The following is an 18,112-nucleotide window of genomic DNA, read 5'->3' on the forward strand; positions in this document are numbered from 1 at the left end:
CATGGCTAGAAGTTTCCTTTTTTTTTTTTTCACTTTGTGAAATGAAGGATGTTTCTCAAAACAGCAGGAGTTTACTGGGGGTACTTTTCTGTTTGAGTCACTTCCACTTTGCCACAACATTAACAACAGAGTTCCATGCAAAACAGTGAGCCATCAGACAGAGATTCGTGAACCCAGGCGTGCTCTCCTCTGCTCCTCCTGTCTTCCACTCTGCCATCCCTCACGCTTGCGGCTCCCTTGTACCAGTTCTCTTGGTTAGCTCAGAGGATCGGGTGCCCCTCCTTTGGAGGAGTCAACTCACCCAGCAGAAAACAAGTCCAGGAGAGTTTTCTGTGGACTTGAGTTCAGCTGGTTCGTGGAAGAGTGTGAATCAGAGCCACTGCAAGGGATGGGTTAGAACCGTGTTGTGTAAGGAAGAGGAAAATGTTCTTTTTTTCAGCAGCAGCAGCCTACTGGATTTGTCAAATTATAGGTGTAGTTAGAGTAGCAGTATGGTTGTTCAGTAGGATTTTGTTGGATTGAACTGGCAAAGAATTCTTAAATTTAAGGAGGAAGATCAAAAGTATCTGTAGAATTGTAGTTCCAAGTCAGTCTGGATGAAATTATATTGGTTTGTTTGGAGTTTTTCTATTAATGTAGCTGATCTCTCCTGAACAATTAGCACTGCTGACCTAACTCTCTTTTTTTCTGTGGGCACAGGACAGAAACAGGTTTGGAACCCTGCAGCTGAGGGTCAGGCATTCCTGCAGCTTGCGAAGCTCTGCCAGGATCATACACTGGTTGGCATGAAGTTGTTGGATAAAATTTCCTCTGTGCCGCATGGGGAACTGTCATGCAGTAAGTAAATGGCAAATAATCCTTGATGTAACTAGGGCATTGCTAAACATGGCACTGCCTGCTTCATCACATCACAAAGAGTTAAAGCAACGTGGATGGAAGCATCTACTACCCATCTCAAATTTGATATTAAATTAATAGATCTGGTATATGCACAGTAAATAAGCATGTTGCTTAAGTGTTGCATCAGTTTACTTTCCAAACAAAATACAGGGGGGGGTTTTTTTGTGCCAATAGCTGGGAAATGCAGTCAATGAGTTACCTGAACTTTTGTAGTTATATGTTGCAGGAGGTATTGTGACTTTCTTCATATTAATCACAACTAGAAATTGCTTTCTTTATCCCTTTGTTAAACGGACTTTCTAGATCTTTTGTGACTAAAGTCCATTCTGCACTTTGCAGCTTTATGTACCATGGCGATGTTGTCACTGACTTTAGAAACCATCAGTATTGTTTTGCCACTGCTAACCAGCAGTGGTAAACTGCTAGTTCAGACTGTTCTTAAAAAAGATTTACTGTGGACAGTTCATCTCTGGGGAAAACGAATGAGAGTAAGATTTTGGTGTGAGTTGTCTTGAGAGTATTAACATGGGCAGAACTTCCAGTGCTGTTTTGCCCAGAGGTGAGGAATGAGCATCAGCAAAGGCATGGCCAAAGTTAAGGATGAAACTGTTCCATTAGAATCCAGCTGTAATACTGGAAATTCAGAAAACCTTTGTGAGAAAATAAAGATTACATGGAACACGATATTTTTAATTACTTATGTCCCTAACACATTTGTCCCGCTGTCAGATCTTAGCTTACCCCTTATTTTGTCAAGTTAAGTAATATAAGGATGACTATTAGTATTTTCATGTATGGCTGACTAAAGTAAGGACAGGAGTCTGAGGAAACAACATTGGGAATTATCAAATTGTGCTGGAGGACTCTACCTCTCTTTGAATGGAGTCTCTGCTACAGCACCTCTTTACAGGTAGAGGTATAATTGGTTTGTTTCAAAATATGTTGTATAGATTTATGACATTAACTGTGTTCTTTTAAAAATCTGCATTTTAAAACATGATGTGTACCAGTTCATATACTGCTACTGTTGTGAAGTTAATTGCATGTTGTTGAGAGTAAGTTCCAGGACTTGACTGTGTCATGATTGCTTTACAGGATCAGGTCAGGCCTTCCACAGAAAATGGGGTATGCTAAGATGTGCTGGTTTAACTCATTTATTTAGTGTATGGAATTTATGAATGATTTTTCAAAGCCAGGTGCAAAACTCGTGGCCTGCCTTTTTCAGATGCAGAGCTGGCTGGTAATAGTGGAGTGCTGATGTGTTATTATACATTTGTCAATCAGCTTTTGGTGGAGGAGGTTGGAAGTTTTGTGTGTGGAATGAAATAATGTCTCAGAAAATGTTCCAGAAAACCCAGACTTCCCCACAGATTGAGCAGCCAGACTGAATGCGTGCTGTTATAGCAACTGCTACTTCTTAAAACTGCGTAGGACAGAACTGTAATAGCTCGACTTTCTAATCCAGTTCTGCTGTTTGTAACTGGAAGGGTTGTGTGTCCTCTGCAGAGATGTCTTTGCTTCTGGAGAGAGGCATAATAAATTAGCTTCCTCAGCTGACTAACTGAAATACCTGAACTCTTCTGTTCTTCAGTTACAGAATTGCTGATTTTGGCTCATAATTGCTTTAGTTTGACTTGCCACATGGAAGGGATCACCAGAGTCCTCCAAGCAGCCCGGCTTCTCACAGATGAACATTTGGCACCTAATGAAGAGTATGGGCTTGTGGTACGTGTTCTCGGTGCCGTCTGTGTTCATCCCGATGCTGCACAAAGGGCTCCACATGCACTGGGGGAGCATGGGGTACAGCCTCTCCCCTCTTGTCCTGTCAGCTTTGAAGCTCAAAGTGGGAGCTTGGTCTGGTGTGTGCAGGTGATGATTTTTTTATCTCACAGAAATAGAGGGGGAAATTGTGGAACGGTGAGGTGGCAACAGTGTGGTCAGTCAGAATGGTGACGTCCAAGTTACTCAGCTCCAGGTGAAATGGGATGGTTTGTCTTAGCTGCCAACATGTCTCTGCATCCTGGAGTCTGGGACATGCCCAGTGTAATGGTGACATATCTACATATCTATATACATACACCATGTAATGGTGACAAAGATATCACTGCGGTTTTTTGTTTGGTAAAATGATGTCCTTTTACCTTGCAGTAAAAAAGATGCAGTAGATTGGTTTAAAAATAAACCCTATGTGGCTCTGAGGGAATTCACCTCTGTGCCGTGTAGCGGTGTCGGTGAGCAGCCTTCTCCCCACTGCAGCACCGATACCATCAGGGAGGGGTTTCTCTGCTCTGCTTTGAGCTTTGTACTTATAGTGTTGTTTCCACAGGTTCGTCTTCTTACTGGAATTGGCAGATACAATGAAATGACCTACATATTTGAACTGCTGCATGAGAAACACTATTTTGAAGTGCTCATGAGAAAGAAATTGGACCCAGTAAGTGGAGGGGGATAAAGGGTAGAAAACTTTCAGAGAACTGTGTGACTACATCAGAAACCAATGTTTACACAAGGTGGAATTATCTGGGGATTTTAATTACTGGAGTGTAGGAGGTGTTAAGTTTCATAGTAATAAATAAATTCTAGGCTTTATTCTGTTTTTAGTTTAGCCGATTTGTCTAATGAATTCAGTGCTGCAGGGAGAGCAGTTTTGACATATGTATATAAATAAATGTGCTGGATTTTCTTACCTGACATAATGTAGTTAAGCACAATATTGCCATTATGTTTTAAAGTACCGTGGAGAAACCTCAGAGTGTAATGATCACTTTTTGGAAAATTGTACCACAACAGATTTGCTTGTGGGTACCAAAATGTGAATTAAGAAAAGGCTCTTCAGATCTTAATCTGGTACTCCTTCATCTGCCCAGAGCGGGACACTGAAGACAGCTCTGCTGGATTACATCAAGCGTTGTCGTCCCGGGGACAGTGAGAAGCACAACATGATAGCCCTCTGCTTCAGCATGTGCCGAGAAATTGGGGAGAATCACGAGGCTGCTGCCTGCATCCAGCTTAAACTCATTGACTCTCAGCCATGGGGTGAGTGGAAGCTGCAGAAACAAGCAGGTTTAAGAAGGAAGACACGAAGGCTAAATGTAGTTTTGATTGCCTGAGTTGTCCTGGTAACATCCATTAAACTTCCACTGTCTGGAAGGAAGGTCCTGTTTGCCTTGGGGTATTCTTGTACTTAACAGCTTATCTGGCTGCTCTGGTATTCTTCAAAGAGTTGAGATTTTTGGCTCTTACCATAATGTATGTTCCTGTGGCGCTGTGCATGGGGGGAGGTAAGGACACACATGTGCTGTCCTCGCTTAATAGGATCTGACACGGTGTTTTTTTTAGAGAGAGCGTTTCTATGAAGTGTTGGGGTTTTATGTCTGTTAACATGTAAACTTGTTGAGTTCTGTGCAGCTGAAAGAATGCGGGGAGCACACCGAGAGCTTGCTGCGGAGCAGTTAGCCAGGACCATCACGGCAGCTAAAACAGCAGCTGTGCCAGATGGTTTCTGAATTTATCTGGTGATAGTCAGTGCTTGTATCTACCACAAATGTAGGATCAGGATTTCCTTTCAGTTCTTCTGTCACTCAATTAGGTTCCAGCAATGGCTTTGGTCCGTTAACTGAATAGGCATTACTCTTTCTTTGCACTTTTTTAATACAAGATTTTTTTAGTCTTTTGTTGCTTTCTGAAACACCAATAGGGACAGATTTGGTACCAGGAGCTATTTTTGTAAATTGCTTTGTCACCCTTACAAATAATTGTTTGGTTTTTTTTTTCTTCCCCATTTCAGAGGAGTCTCTTCAGGATATTGCAAATTTAAAGAAACTGCTGATGAAAGCTCTGACTCTCTTTATTGATGCAGCAGAAAGTTATTCCAAGGTAAAAAGAGATGGAATTGTATGACTGCAATACAGCATTGGGAGCATCCAAGGAGTGAGCAAAGCTACTCTCAGGAGGGTGTGCAGGATCCAGCCCCAGCAGAGGAGGAGCAGAGGAATCCCCTGCTCTCTCAGCTTGGCAGCATCTAAAACCGGTTCCCCAGTTTTAGAGGGGTGACCGTGAACTTAACTAGCAAGAACAGAGTGATACAGAGAGTGTTTAAAAACTGCCATGATTATGATGACATTTGTATTTGTGGTGAGTGAAGCTTCATTTCAAATGGAACGTGATCAATGATAAAACTGGAGTGATCTAAAAGATGAAATACCAGACAGCTCTGAACTCATTGTTGCTCTCAGGAATACTTATTCCTTTCCTCTAGAAACAAGCTTCAGAAGCTTGCATTTGTCTTTGATTTATTAAACAGGACTCCTGTGTCCGCCAGTCCTTGCGCTGCAGCCGGCTAACGAAGCTGATAACGCTCCAGCTGCACTTCCTCAACACTGGGCAGAGCACGATGCTGATCAACCTGAGCAGACAGAACCTGATGGACTCCATCCTGTCCTTGCCTAGATTCTACCAGGTAAGCCTGGCTTCATCACCGGTTATTTTTCCTGAAAATGATTGTAACAGCAGGTACCTGCGCACTCTGCTCCTGGGAGCGGAAGGCTCAGCTCTTCCACTGTTGTCCCATGGTATTGCGGGAGTGAGCTCAGAAACGTCAGCGCAGGCCTCGCTCTCCTCCAAATCCACACTAGACCTCAAATCTAACAGACAGTGGTATTTGTGAATTTGGAAATAAGTGAGAAATGGGCTCTTTTTGAAGAGAACAAATGACTGCCCTCTGACATCTTGTTCAGGGGTTAAGGAAAATTATTTGCAGCATTTTGTTACCCTCACATTTCTCTGTAATACAGCTGCTTTCAAAAACAGCATCAATCAGAAGACCTAGAATATTTGAAGTATTCTAAATACAGGAATGTTTCTGTGCAAGAATAGACTCCTGCTCAGTAATTCCAGCATCTGTTCTCCCTGCAGGCAGCTATTGTGGCTGAGGCTTATGAGTTTGTTCCAGACTGGGCTGAAGTTCTGTATCAACAAGTGATCACCAAGGGAGACTTCACTTACTTAGAAGAATTTAAACAACAAAGACCACTGAAGCCCAGCCTATTTGAGGAGATTGCCAAAAAGTGAGTAGTTCCATGGTCAAATGGGAACTTTCTTTTCCACAGGCTGCTTTCAGAGGAGCAGCTGTGTGTTTAACAGCATGTGGGTCTTAGTACTGTTAAAACCTTTTATGTGATAGTCATATACAGACTTGAGACCTGTGTTCAGTTTCTAAGCATATTGTGGAAATAGGCCTGGATCTACCTGTTTTATTGAGCTGGACAAACAGGGTGTGCCTTAGGGCTGGTCTGATCAAATATCTTTAAAAATGAATTGAATGTACATGTTGAGCACAACTTCTTTTTGCCAAAGAAAGTTCTTAGAGTTCTACAGCAAGACAGTTTTAGAACTGGTTTCTGTGTGGCCTTTCTATTTCAATTACCTGTACAATTATTTTCAGAGTTAAACAGCACCCACCTGCTGACACTGCTCTGAAAAACCTGAAGAAATTGCTCACTTACTGTGAGGACATCTATACATACTACAGGCTGGCTTACGATAACAAGTTCTACGATGTGGTAAACGCGCTCCTGAAGGATGCACAGACGGGCTGCTGCCTTAACGATCTGTTGTCCAACTAGACCCCAGCCCCCAGGAAGCAGAGCCTGGCTCTGACGAGCCCCAGCACCACAGCTTCTTGCAGGGTTAGTACTGATCCTTTAGCAGATATTTTTATCAATTTTCTGCTTACAGTGATACTCCAGAAAACTGGTGGTGGTTGTAAATATTTAAAATTCTGAGACTGTGTTAACCTAAAATTGTGTTTTGTATAATAAATCTTACTGTTTACAAAATACTCAACTAACCAGCACATGCAGCCAGGCACAGCTGATGAGGAACCACAGAGATCCAGCAGCCCTTTAAATTAGGGGTGTGGATGAGGGATCACCACATGAATTGCATCTAAACTGACAAAAGGCTGAAATGGAAGGTGCAGAATATCCAGTACACTGACAATGGAATAAGCAGAATTAGTAAACTCCTTGGGAAGTTTCAGCTATGCACTATAATCATCTGTTCTGTGATTCCAGTCTGGTTAGGCTGGGCTTGTTTTCTAGCTTAGTGATACTGTACAACTCTAAACAGCATTAATTGGCTACTGTCCTGGAGTAAAAGAATTAATCAAGTATAAACATATTAAATTTTAAGTCTTTTCCATGCTTAGAGTCCTGCAGAGCTAGTTATGGAGACCCTGTCAGGAGTGTGCAGCCAGCACATTCTGCTGCTTTCACCTCTTGACAAGTTCACAAAATCAGGTCTGATTTAACTGGGGAGGGGGACAGGACTTGGACACGGCTTCAGGCAGAAATGCAGTTTCAGCTTGGAGTCTGTACGCTCCCAAAATAAACGCAGAGCTTCCAACTAATCCCAAGACCTTCCCTCCTGCCAAAAAAAGAGGGGTGGGGGGGCTGACAGCTACAGGCTGCTTTGAAGTAAAATTAAGCAATGACATCCTATCTAAACATTATCCTTGCAAAAATACACTTCCCACAGCAACCCTGGTAATCAGCAGAGAGATGCTGACTTGGATTTACAGCTTAAGAGTCCTGCTGGTTGCTGAACATTTTCACACCAGCAGCCACTGCACGTGAGCAGTTATTTACACACAGAGCATTCGTCTCCAGCCTGCCAGGGCAGCACCAGAACTTGGACAGAGGTGTAGTACAACTCACAGCTCCTTCGGTAAAAAAAAACATTAATTTATGTAGTGAGGCTTGTGCCTGAATGGAACCTGATTTAGAATTCCTGTTCTAGTCAGTCTAAGACCAAATGAGTGTGCGCTGGCAGTGATCAGTCTAAGGTAAATGATGGCAAGCAAGCTTTTAGCTTGAAGTTCCTGGCATCAAAGTAGAAGCTCAAGCTCTCCCAAGAGCTACCAGCACTGAGCCGGGGAGGGTCTGAATGAGGCTGTCCTGGCAAGAGCACCCACATATCCCACCCAACCTCAGCAACACCACCTGCCCGGTTGAGTAAAACGACGACTTCCACTGCCAAGGGACCCTGAAATGGTCCCAAGGCAAGTAAGTACAAGCACTGAGCTCAGCAGGCCTGGCAACAGGAAAGATTGAAGTTGGCCATGGAAGTACCTGGATTGCAGCAGTCCTGGAAGACCTTTGTTGACCATCAGCATCTGTAAGAGTCTTATACATAAACAGCCATTTTAGAAATAAAGGAAATCCTGCCCCTCTAACACCAGTTAAGCTGCAAGTCAAAGCAAAGACAAGACTGAGCAACACATGACTCAGTTTTGCAACTCCACCACTTGATGTATTTTTATGGTAAGATACTAAAAGAAGTCGTTCAAAGGCAGATGCAGTGAAGTCCTCAATAGTGATTTTTATTAAATTAGTCGCTTTATAAAACATTGCAGATGTTGTAATTGTTAACATAACAATTTGCCCAACTGTAGTAACTGTTGCAGTTTGCTAAGCAAGTTTTTTTTTTTTTAAATGAAAGAAAATGGCTGAGTTGTGAAAAATCTACCACAACCCATGAGAGACCAAAAGGAATTCTTGGTTTTTTACACTTAAACCAGGCAATTAACTGTTAAAGAATACCCAACCCATATAGCTGCATTAGTAGAAATTTAGATGAATGGAAACTAAACTTCATACTTCAGATTCAAGTTGTTTTTTTCAAAGAAGCAACTCTCACCTTGTTCTGACCCACTCCGTGAGTATCCCGAGCAGTGTGTTCCCCGGTGCAGTATCCTCACCCTGAAGTTAGCAGTTCCCCTTCACAATACACTGAAAACCTCAAGCTCTAACTTAAGACAAAGCAACTGTAATACTAAGTGCACACCATGCCCTTGCTGCAAACTGCTTCCGTTCATCAACCAGGTCCCCCGCAGGGGTACAGTTAAGGCCGTGTCTCTGAACTGTGCTGGTAATAACTTTGCCTCATTGAAATTCCTTTCCAATTTAGCAGCTGTTACTATAAAATCAAATAGCAACAGTGACCATTATCAGAATTTTGTTTTTTTTAAACTGCAATTTACATAGCTTTTAAATGTCTTCATTCTGACCACAGACCAGGAAAGGTCAGTGCTTCAGCACAGCCTGTCAAGAGTTAAACCACCAGCACAGAGATACTGCAATTTTGATTGTAGCATTTGGCAGAATTTAAAGGAAGAAAAGTTGTGCTACATGTTTAAGGGATTATGGGCAACAGAAAGACAACAGAAGGGGAGATAAACGTCACATGAAGTCTTCAAAGTCTTGTACGTATTCTCCATCATATCCTCCGTAATCAGCCAGATCATCTTTCATAGTAGCCTTTAAACCACCTCCAGGCACAACACCTTTTTTCTTCTTTTTGGCTTTATTCTGCTTAAATAGGAAGAGCATGTTTACTTTAAAACCCACAGCAATTTGTTCTACTCAGATTTAGAGTAACACCACACGTCTCTGGGTATGAGCACTCTCATATGCACTTGCCTATGCACTTATTGCTCCTTCAGTTTGCATGACAGTCTATAAATCCTAGTTATCTGCTGTTCAAAATCTCCAGCTTTGGCAAAGATTTAAGTCACATCCATAGACTGGTTTTCTATTGACATTTAACTCTAAATGAGCTTCCATCTTCAGGATATCCTCTGAGCTGTTTTAACTCCACGACAGCACAGAATCGAACCAGGTTACATATAGGAAACACTTCTATAAATTAGTCAAGGTTTTGCCTGCGATCTCTAGATTCAATCAACTCCTGATTCCCTCATACAGTAAAGAAGATTTAACACTAAACCAGTCCCCAACGTTATAATTTAATCTCCTGCTACTACAAAATCAGCAGTTCAAGTCAATGTTAAACCTATAGCCATTTTCCAGCCTGGCCCCCTTAGCAAGTACCATTATTGCTGCAGAAACACACAGAAATCTTACCTTTTCCTGTTTTTGTTTTTCACTGCATAGTACTGTCAAAGTATTTGTGATCTTTTTCAAATCATCAATTTCCACTACATCAGGGGGGGAAAAAAAAAAAATCCTCATCAATATTGTTCTTAGAAGGCAGTTAATTAACATCAACATTATCTAAAACCAAGAAATAAACGTGTAATAAGTAGAGGTGATTACTTGATTTAAATCAGCAAAATAGACAGGGTACTTCTGATCAGTTATTATTTCAGCCAGCCTGAGTTCAGCACAAGGTAAAACTTGCAAATTAAAGTGAACACAACAGTTTTAATGAGAAGGCACCTGAACAGTAAAACATATCAAAAGGAGCAGTGGCTTAACAATAATATTAACAATAAATGGTTGGAGTGGTTGTGAGTCCCTCCCTCTGGAAGGCCTGGAGTCCATCTGAAGTGCAAGCTGCCAGATCCCGTCAGCCTGTGATCCACGTATTTATACAGCACTGAAGAGCATCAAGTTACCCCTTCAGTGAAGGGCAACATGTGTACGGGACAGGAAAGGTCTCAAGCAATGTGCTCGCTGAGTGCTTGAGCCCACCAGAGCAGTGGAACAAGACAAGGTTTGGATAGTTTTATCTCTATAGCTCCCTGCCGAATTCCAGAACAATTATTTTGTGATACCAGAATGACATAAACTCGATTTTATAACAGCTTCCTTACAAATGAGTTATCTGGCTCAGAGAATTTTTTACTATTATTATTATTTTAGAAATGGTTTTAAAAAACCCAAGATTTAGATGAACATAATTCACACTCTAAAGTGACCATCTTTAACTGACATGCAGAAAGAGTAACTCATATAAGCACACAATCCGTAAAAATGCTTGTGGGAATGGAATCGGATCCTAGTCAGCAAAACAAACGAGTACTTCATTTAGTATAAACTGCATCGATCAATCTGGATTTAATATTTACTATAATAGCATGTTTCAACTCCCTCACAGTTTTGGGCACAATGTATTCTAGGATGTCTTTCACTTAACTTACATGAAATACATACGTCTCGAACTAATGCTTCCAAAAAACTGGCATAATGTAATGATTTTTCATACTGTGTAATTTTCTCTTTTAGTAATTTGCCAAATTCCGTAAAGTCATCTTTTGAAGAGGGATTCATGGCATCTATTCCACAAGTGTTATTTACACCTGCACAAAAAGACAGAGGTATTACAGAAAACGTTAGCTGTGATCCCTCAAAGATGGCCCTAGAGGAACAAGTAACATTCACATTCAGTTCCTTCACCTCCACCCAAGCTTTACAAATCCAAAGCCCAGGTTTACTCACTCACCAAAGCCAACAGCCTCAGTTACTGGCCTGTACAGGGAGGTATTTTGCTGCAGAACTTAGTAATTTGAACCAGCTATTTCTAGAGCAACATGCACTACAGGAAACCCTTTTCCCCTTAAATAAAGAATTCCTGTCTGGAGCTCTTAAGTGCAAAATGCAGTTGGTTCTTTGCAGCCGTGTTCAATGCACCCACCCTCCCCAAGGCACTGTACTCTCTCAGAAGACTCAGAGCAGAATTTTCACTGAGTAATACGCTGGGTAAGTCACTACCATCAAGGAAACATACTTTCATGTTTGAAGGATGCTGCTGAGAATCAAGATCTTTGCTAGTTCCATCAAAGCACAAAACCAGAATGATCTGCTCAAGCCTGCTTCGTCCAGGTCAGGGAATGAGCTCACCCCACTGACCTCACTGGCCTTCTCGACACTGGCCTCACTGCACCAATCGCCTGAAGTGGCACTCACACGAGTCATGCTGCGCCACACTTGTCTATTGCCTCATTAAACCCGTGTCATGAAACACCCCAGAACATTAAGAGACAGCACTTCTTTCTTTTTACACACTCATCTTTTTACCAGAAGTACTGGTATGTTGGGAAATTTAGTCAGCCATCTTTTTCCTATAACCACAACATATTAAGAAAAAGCACCTTCTATTCTGAAGATGTTTTTGTGGTTCCTGCAATTAGTCCTTAGTGCCAGCACACGCCTCCAGCAGTTTGAGTTTAAACCCCTCTCTCCTCTCAGTAGCACAACCTGCACTTGCCCTGACAGACAAATCCTGCGGGGTCCCCCCACACCACACAGTTTTCTTTAGAGGATACAGCACTTGCATGCCTTGCTTGGCTTGGGCACAACACTTACCAAAGGTTTCTTTTGCTAACTCAAGGTCTGACTCCTCTTGTAATTTCTTTAGTCGTAGTTTGTCTGCTAACTGTTCTTCTGGTGTAAGTTCTTTATGTTCCTCTGGTGCCTCTAACTGAATTTAAAAGCGTATATAGGGAAAACGTTATATTTCTTCCCCTTGAGCAGAGATCAAGGATATCACAAGAAATGGCGTTTTTTTGCAGTGCCACCCCAACAGCTCACTTCTGCCTGAACTGAGCACACCTTAAGCGTGTACAAACCTGAAACCCATCCCACTGAAGTGTAACAATGCCACATTGTTTAAGAAATTGTTCATTTTACAAGAAGTGGGAAGAAACACCTTAGTTCTGAGTTTCACAACTGCATGTTTTATCATGTGGTGCATTACAAAGGAAACAGAGATAAGCATTATTTCAGTAACTGATTAAATTACAGAGAAATTAAAACTAACATCCCCCTGATGCTATTAAGTACAAGACTTGTTGTTTTATCAGACTAGTCAAGATCTTTACAGGTCGTCTTCAACCTCAAAAAAAAAAAATCAAACCTGCCCTCTAAATTTTATGATAACCAGAAGAAATAGTTACCCTTTTTTTAAGCTCCTCTTGCTTTTTCTTCTGTAGCTTTTCTTTTTCTTTTATTTTTTCTGCTATTTTCTTTTTTTCTGAAACTTTTGGTTCTGCAAAACATTGAACAATACAGCTCTCAAGAGGTCATGATTTTTTTCCCCAGCAACTATACAGAAACACTAATCAAAGAGAAAGCCACAATGCTCAATTACTGGAACCTGAACACAGAGTGAAGAGACAGGCTTTGTCAAAAACAAACCCAGGCCTATTAAGTGGGTTTGATTCTTCAGATACACTCAAGACAAAACAGAATGATGTCTGTTCTCTGCAGAGCCACATACAACTTTTAAGTCTCACCTTGTTTTACCTCCGTCTCCTTTACTTCCTCCTCTTCCTCCTCATCATCCCAGTTATCCTACAAAATAAGTTTTAATTACAATTCTTTTACAGATACTTTCTACTCATGTATGTTACAAATACAAAGAACAGCAGCTTACATATAACCTCTTTAAACACTCACATACCCATTAATCTTACGTAAGTGAGGTGAGGAAGTGGGGAGAGCTGTACACAAGGGCACGGCTTCTGGGAGGTGACCAAGATGTTTCAGGACCCATTCTTACCATGAAAAAGGCAGCTTTTATTCAAATGTCAATGTACTTACAAAAGGAAGATTACTAACAGTCAAATTACCCACAGTAAAACATAGGTTTATTGTCATTTCTTGTATTACACACTACAAGATACTGGAACGTCACGGGGTGCACACACATAGCTCAGCTGACACCATTTTACACCAGAACACACTGTCACCACCACCCGAAGACACCAGTGTGCCCCGGACCTGCTGCCGATAACGTGCAGTGGACACGGAAAGTGGCGGTGAGCAGGGGAACACAGGGAGCCCAGCTTCAGGCAGGAACACCAACCTGGAACAGCCACAAGACCACTTTTTTGACCAACAACCTCTGCTTTTTCTCTAAGCAAAGGAGCTACGGAAGGACTCTTCCCACAAACAAATCCCTCAAATGTTCTCCAACAGCTACCACGTTCTCCAGCCCAGCTGCGGTGTTTGCATTAACTGCCTCCAGTTTTCACCCTCAGCACGTTCAAGATCCATGGTGGTCCTCAGCCAGCACTCACAGCCCTCCTGCCCTGCAGAGCTGCTGTCTCCCCAGCCTCACCACCACCGGCCTGCACCCAAGGGGATGATCCGCTGACCAAAGCGCTGCACGGTTCAACCCAGCACTGAGGAAGTTCCCCTTTCTGCAGAACCGACCCTGCCAGCAGGAATTCTGCAGTTTCTTCCTGACAGCTCCCTGGGTAAGGGTTATGTTCCCATATTCTGTCCCATGTTCTCCAAATTCTAGCAGATGGCCTCTGCGTGGAAGTCAATGCCCTAAAACTGACCTGAAGCTCCATGCCAAGTACCACACAACATACACACCAGAAGTTACACCCAAGAGATCTCACAGGAATCTAATTTTAGTTACCTGATTTAACTTAACTCGTAACCTCAGGAGATTCCATTTGCCAAGACCTAGTTTACACAAAACTCACACCTACTCTCAGTACATCATTAGAGCTAAGCTTAAAAACCATAAATCCTGAATTTTGTGATTTCCACCTCACAACAGTCACGTGAGTGGTCTTGCAAACTATTTATTAATTTCTAAGGGTTGCTACTGACGTGGCAAAATAGAAGACATCGGTGGAAGAACTCGGTATTTCACTGCAATGTGTTGACCCAAGCAAGGAAGACACCCAAGTTCATCTACCAGCTCACGCAAGTTAATTGGCGCTTGTAAGGGCTTCAGCTTCCCTTCCACATTCCAAGAAGCTGACTTGAATTCAGAGCAGCATTATTTTAGCTCCTATCTAATTAAGAGTTTTGTTACACCCACTTCTTAAATAGCTCTTTTCATTACTGCTGTATATAGCTTGCTGCCTTATCCCTTGCCCTGTCCCTCACAGATTTTAAAATCAAGTATTTTACAGTGCACAACCCCAGAGGAAGGGTGCCCTGCCTGCACTCTCGAGGGATTCAGGACTGAAGGGAACTCCGCACGTTGTTAGTGCGTTTGGGAGGCTGAAGAGAAGGTACGTGGGCAAGGACTTCCACGTGAGGACACACGCTCCTTGCCCACAGCAGATGCTGTGCCTGCACGGGGACAGTGTGCGACGGCGGGAGCGCTCTGGGCAGGGCAGCCCACGGACATCCCGACCCAGCCAAGGTGCACAGCTCTCCCAGCTACGCCCAATAGTGTCTCACTCTTCAAGCTTTTTTTTTTTCCCCTTTTAACCAGCAGTAGAACATGAGTAATGTATTAGGCAGGCTTTTTTTAAAAAATTTTTTTCTGTGTTTTATAAATTCCCGTGAACTTTCTCAGAGGAAAAGAAAATTGTTTTAGTGCTGTATCTTTCCAGTGATACTAAGTAATTCAAAGAAGACATCTTTATTCCAGAATATATCCACTAGAGTAGCTTAAAACTTTGAAGTATTTCAACAATACTCATTTACACATACTTATCTAAAATAAGGTTACTGAAAGCATCTTCGATTTCATGTAAATAAACTCCTAATGAGAGCAGCTCTCTCAGATTTCATATGCTCCATCACAGGTACCTTAAACACAGGATAATGCACATTATTCCCCCCAAAAAACAGAAGACATGATCACAAAGTGACAGGTACTGCAGATTTAGACTCCCAGCTAAAGCAGAACGCTCTGTGTCAGAGGGCAGTGGCAGTACCATGCCGAAGGCTGTCTCCTGGGGGATAAGAGGCACATTTCCCAGTTTTGGCTTTGCTAAGCATGGAATTGCCCAAGAGTAAATAGATGAAAATGCCTTGGCAGGAGGCCTGTCTTCTGGGAAACTTGTGTTCAGGGTAACACTGGAGAGGAGTTTTGTTACTGATGAAGGTGATAATTTTAACCTGGGGAAGTTCCCTAAACAGTTACTTTAAGTTCACTCTAAAAAATCTTTCAAAATAAACACAAAATCTGAATATATAAAACACATCCCAAAATGTGAAATATCAACCTTAAAGCAAATAATTGTCAGAAAACACTTTGTGCTTCTATTTTAGACCATGTCATTCTTCTTACGCAGGTACTTCCCCAGGGTAGACCCCTGCAAACAAGGAATCCAGAGCTGAAGCAACCACCTCCCAGCCTCAGTTCTGGGATCTTTAGTGTTTCTACAGGGAGAGCAAATCAAAGTAAAATAAAACAGCTTGTTTTGTTGGACTGGTCCTTCTCTCTAGATGCAGCTCCAGTACTAAAACCATACCCTTCAGAAAGAGTTAAGTATTTACATTCTTACTACATGTGAGGAAACTGTTCCTTTATTAAAAGAGCCCCAGAAAGCACAGGTGTCCTCAAGAGAATAACACCAAGAGTCCAGTTCTCTGGACATTCCATCTTAGCTGAAAAGTTTCTCACTTTCAAAGGAAGAAGGAAAAGCAAAAAGCCAGCCTCATGGAGACAATGAGCCTAAGATACAGGTGTATATATACACATACACATATATAAATTATATGTATGGTTACCTGCTAACCACACTCCTTACAAATGGCTGTAGCTGCTGTATACAGAGATACCTTCACTTATTTCGCCTGCTGTAATGTGACAGCTGTGATAACTACAGGGTGTGGGTGTTATTACATTCAAGAAGGAAAATGGACAGTCTGTAACTCACAAAAATTTGTTTGTTTTTTTGTTGTTTGGGTGTTTTTTTTAAAGAGACTATGAACTACTTTTTTCATACTATCTATAAAAAGAATACCATCCTAAACTCCAAGGACAACTGTGTCAGTGTTTTTCAAAGATTCTGGTAATGCAGTAAGCAGCCTCAATAACCAACCCAACAAGTCCTCACCCTGCAAGCAGCAACAGAAAAAAGAGCTTCATACCTCTGACCCTACAACGACCAAGCCACCTCAGAGTCTTACAGTAACTGAGCAGCCTGATTTGAAACAAAAACGCCTTTTGCAGTTGACCTATTTCCATTCCTTACACTCATCAAGCACTTCCCTTGTACGTTCCCTGGTATCATTTTGTTGACTGCCCATAGGAACGCGGAGCAAACCGAGCTTTCTGCGGCATCTGCCACTCAGTCCCCCCGGCTTGCTAAGGGGCAGCTGGAATTAAGTAGGAGAAAACCAGCTTTTAAGGAATATCTGCTTTCATCTGCTTCATGTAAATAAACATCAGCACATTTTATTACCGATTCCATTCAGACATCACTCTGAAACAGTAAAAATCCATTTTGAAATAGTGCGTTAAGTAAGCATATTTTAAGTGATCTGGGCGCTACCAAATCTGAAACTGCAGTGAGGCTGCTGGACTTCCCAACTGTAGTGATGGGGCCTGGAAAAGGGGGGTGGAGCGTGAAGAAATAGAAAAAAAAAAAGAGTGGAAAAGACATGCTGCCACAACACCCAAGTTTCTGGTCAACGGCAGAAGCAGGAATACAGCACGTTTCCATTCAATCCCATCCTCATGTCTCACCCAGCATGCCACACTCAAAACTACGAATCTGAAAGGTTACAGAAAGCAAGGGGCCACTAGCCGGCCACAGGAAAGCGCCCACAAGCCTGGGCAAACACCTGGGAAGCAGCAGGTGGATCCCCCAAGGAGCAGGAGACGCCTCTTCAGGCTTGAGAAACGTCTGTCTGTCTTCGTCTCCCCTGGCAGACCCAACGCAGCAGGAACGAACCTCGGGCAGAAATGCCCGCTCTGAGCGGGGATTAAGGGGCGCCGGGCAGACACAGACTCGTTTTCCACTTGGCATTTTGACTCGTCATCTGTAACCGACCGCTGCCCTTTCGCGGCGCCGACACCCGGGAGTCGTTTTCCCGTAGGCCGAGACCCGCCCGGGCCGCCCCGGGAGACCCCCGCCGCCTCCCCGAGGGCCCGGCCCAGCCGCGGGTGCTCCCCCTCGCCCTGGGCCAGCGCGTCACTACCGCGGACGCGTGAATCCAGCCGGCCCGACGAGTCCGACCCACCCGGCCGGAGATTTCCTCCCCCGCCGCTCCTGCCCCGGGCTGGGCCGCGCCGCCGCGGGCCCGCGTCCCCCACACACGCGGCACCATATGGCAGCGGCCCGCGGCGGGCCCGGCCCGCCCCCCGCCGGCCCCGCGCCCCGGCCGGCTGCTGAGGACCGGCCCGGTGGCCGCGCCACGCCGCGAGGACCCGGCGAGGGCCCGCCCGGCCGCACCTTCACGTCGTCCTCCTCATCCTCGCCGGCCCAGCGGTCCCCGGCCACTCCCGGCACCAGCCGCTTGGCCACCGGCTCCACCACCTCGAAACTGTCGGCGTCTGCGGGGGGAGAGAACGGGTGAGCGCGGGGGAGCAGGCGGGCGGGGGACGCGGCCGGGGCGCGGCGGCCGCCACTCACCCCAGGAATCGGCCGCCTCCATCTCCGCCGCCGCCATCTTCCCCCGCCGAGCCGGCGCTCGCAGCAGGCACGGTGAGGCGGCCGCGCCAGAGCGGCCTCAGCCAGCGTCGCGCGCGGGGCACGCCGGGA

General features: G+C 43.8%; 2 protein-coding genes across 5 annotated transcripts in view; one reads left to right on the forward strand and one right to left on the reverse strand.

Annotated features, from left to right (window-relative positions):
• The window catches only part of SPG11 (SPG11 vesicle trafficking associated, spatacsin), a 41,959-nt gene extending 27,801 nt beyond the window's left edge, over window positions 1–14,158 (forward strand). The window contains exons 33-41 of one of the 2 annotated variants that reach the window (XR_012634448.1): window positions 700–837; window positions 2,492–2,625; window positions 3,227–3,334; window positions 3,768–3,936; window positions 4,688–4,776; window positions 5,204–5,359; window positions 5,815–5,966; window positions 6,344–6,587; window positions 13,570–14,158. Coding sequence is in view for 1 of the 2 variants with exons in the window: in XM_074916611.1 (XP_074772712.1) it covers window positions 700–837; window positions 2,492–2,625; window positions 3,227–3,334; window positions 3,768–3,936; window positions 4,688–4,776; window positions 5,204–5,359; window positions 5,815–5,966; window positions 6,344–6,524 (1,127 nt within the window). In the remaining variant the exon portion in view is untranslated. Of the gene's footprint in view, window positions 1–699; window positions 838–2,491; window positions 2,626–3,226; window positions 3,335–3,767; window positions 3,937–4,687; window positions 4,777–5,203; window positions 5,360–5,814; window positions 5,967–6,343; window positions 6,702–13,569 lie in introns of those variants that run through there. The other variant, XM_074916611.1, reaches the window with a different exon arrangement.
• Window positions 8,256–18,112, reverse strand: EIF3J (eukaryotic translation initiation factor 3 subunit J). Of its 3 annotated transcripts, none has more exons than XM_074916613.1 (8): window positions 17,984–18,112; window positions 17,804–17,904; window positions 12,938–12,995; window positions 12,599–12,690; window positions 12,009–12,123; window positions 10,844–11,002; window positions 9,825–9,898; window positions 8,256–9,269 (listed from the first exon to the last, which is right to left on the reverse strand). In XM_074916613.1, exons 1-8 carry the CDS (start codon window positions 18,018–18,020, stop codon window positions 9,141–9,143), a joined length of 765 nt encoding a protein of 254 aa, XP_074772714.1. In that variant the 5' UTR covers window positions 18,021–18,112; the 3' UTR covers window positions 8,256–9,140. The 3 variants fall into 3 exon arrangements, with proteins under 3 accessions (XP_074772714.1, XP_074772713.1, XP_074772716.1); XM_074916612.1 differs by having other exon boundaries at window positions 8,256–9,272; XM_074916615.1 differs by lacking the exons at window positions 12,599–12,690; window positions 12,938–12,995 and having other exon boundaries at window positions 8,256–9,272.

The sequence above is a fragment of the Athene noctua genome, chromosome 13, assembly GCF_965140245.1.
Source record: "Athene noctua chromosome 13, bAthNoc1.hap1.1, whole genome shotgun sequence".
Classification (NCBI taxonomy): domain Eukaryota; kingdom Metazoa; phylum Chordata; class Aves; order Strigiformes; family Strigidae; genus Athene; species Athene noctua.

Excerpts from the sequence above, each read along its gene's own strand:
- EIF3J (XM_074916612.1), bottom strand. The coding sequence starts at position 18,020 with ATGGCGGCGGCGGAGATGGAGGCGGCCGATTCCTGGG. Across the intron at positions 17,905-17,983 it reads GGAGGCGGCCGATTCCTGGG|ACGCCGACAGTTTCGAGGTG; the intron begins GTGAGTGGCGGC and ends CTCCCCCCGCAG. Across the intron at positions 9,273-9,824 it reads AAAAACAAAAACAGGAAAAG|CAGAATAAAGCCAAAAAGAA; the intron begins GTAAGATTTCTG and ends TTCCTATTTAAG.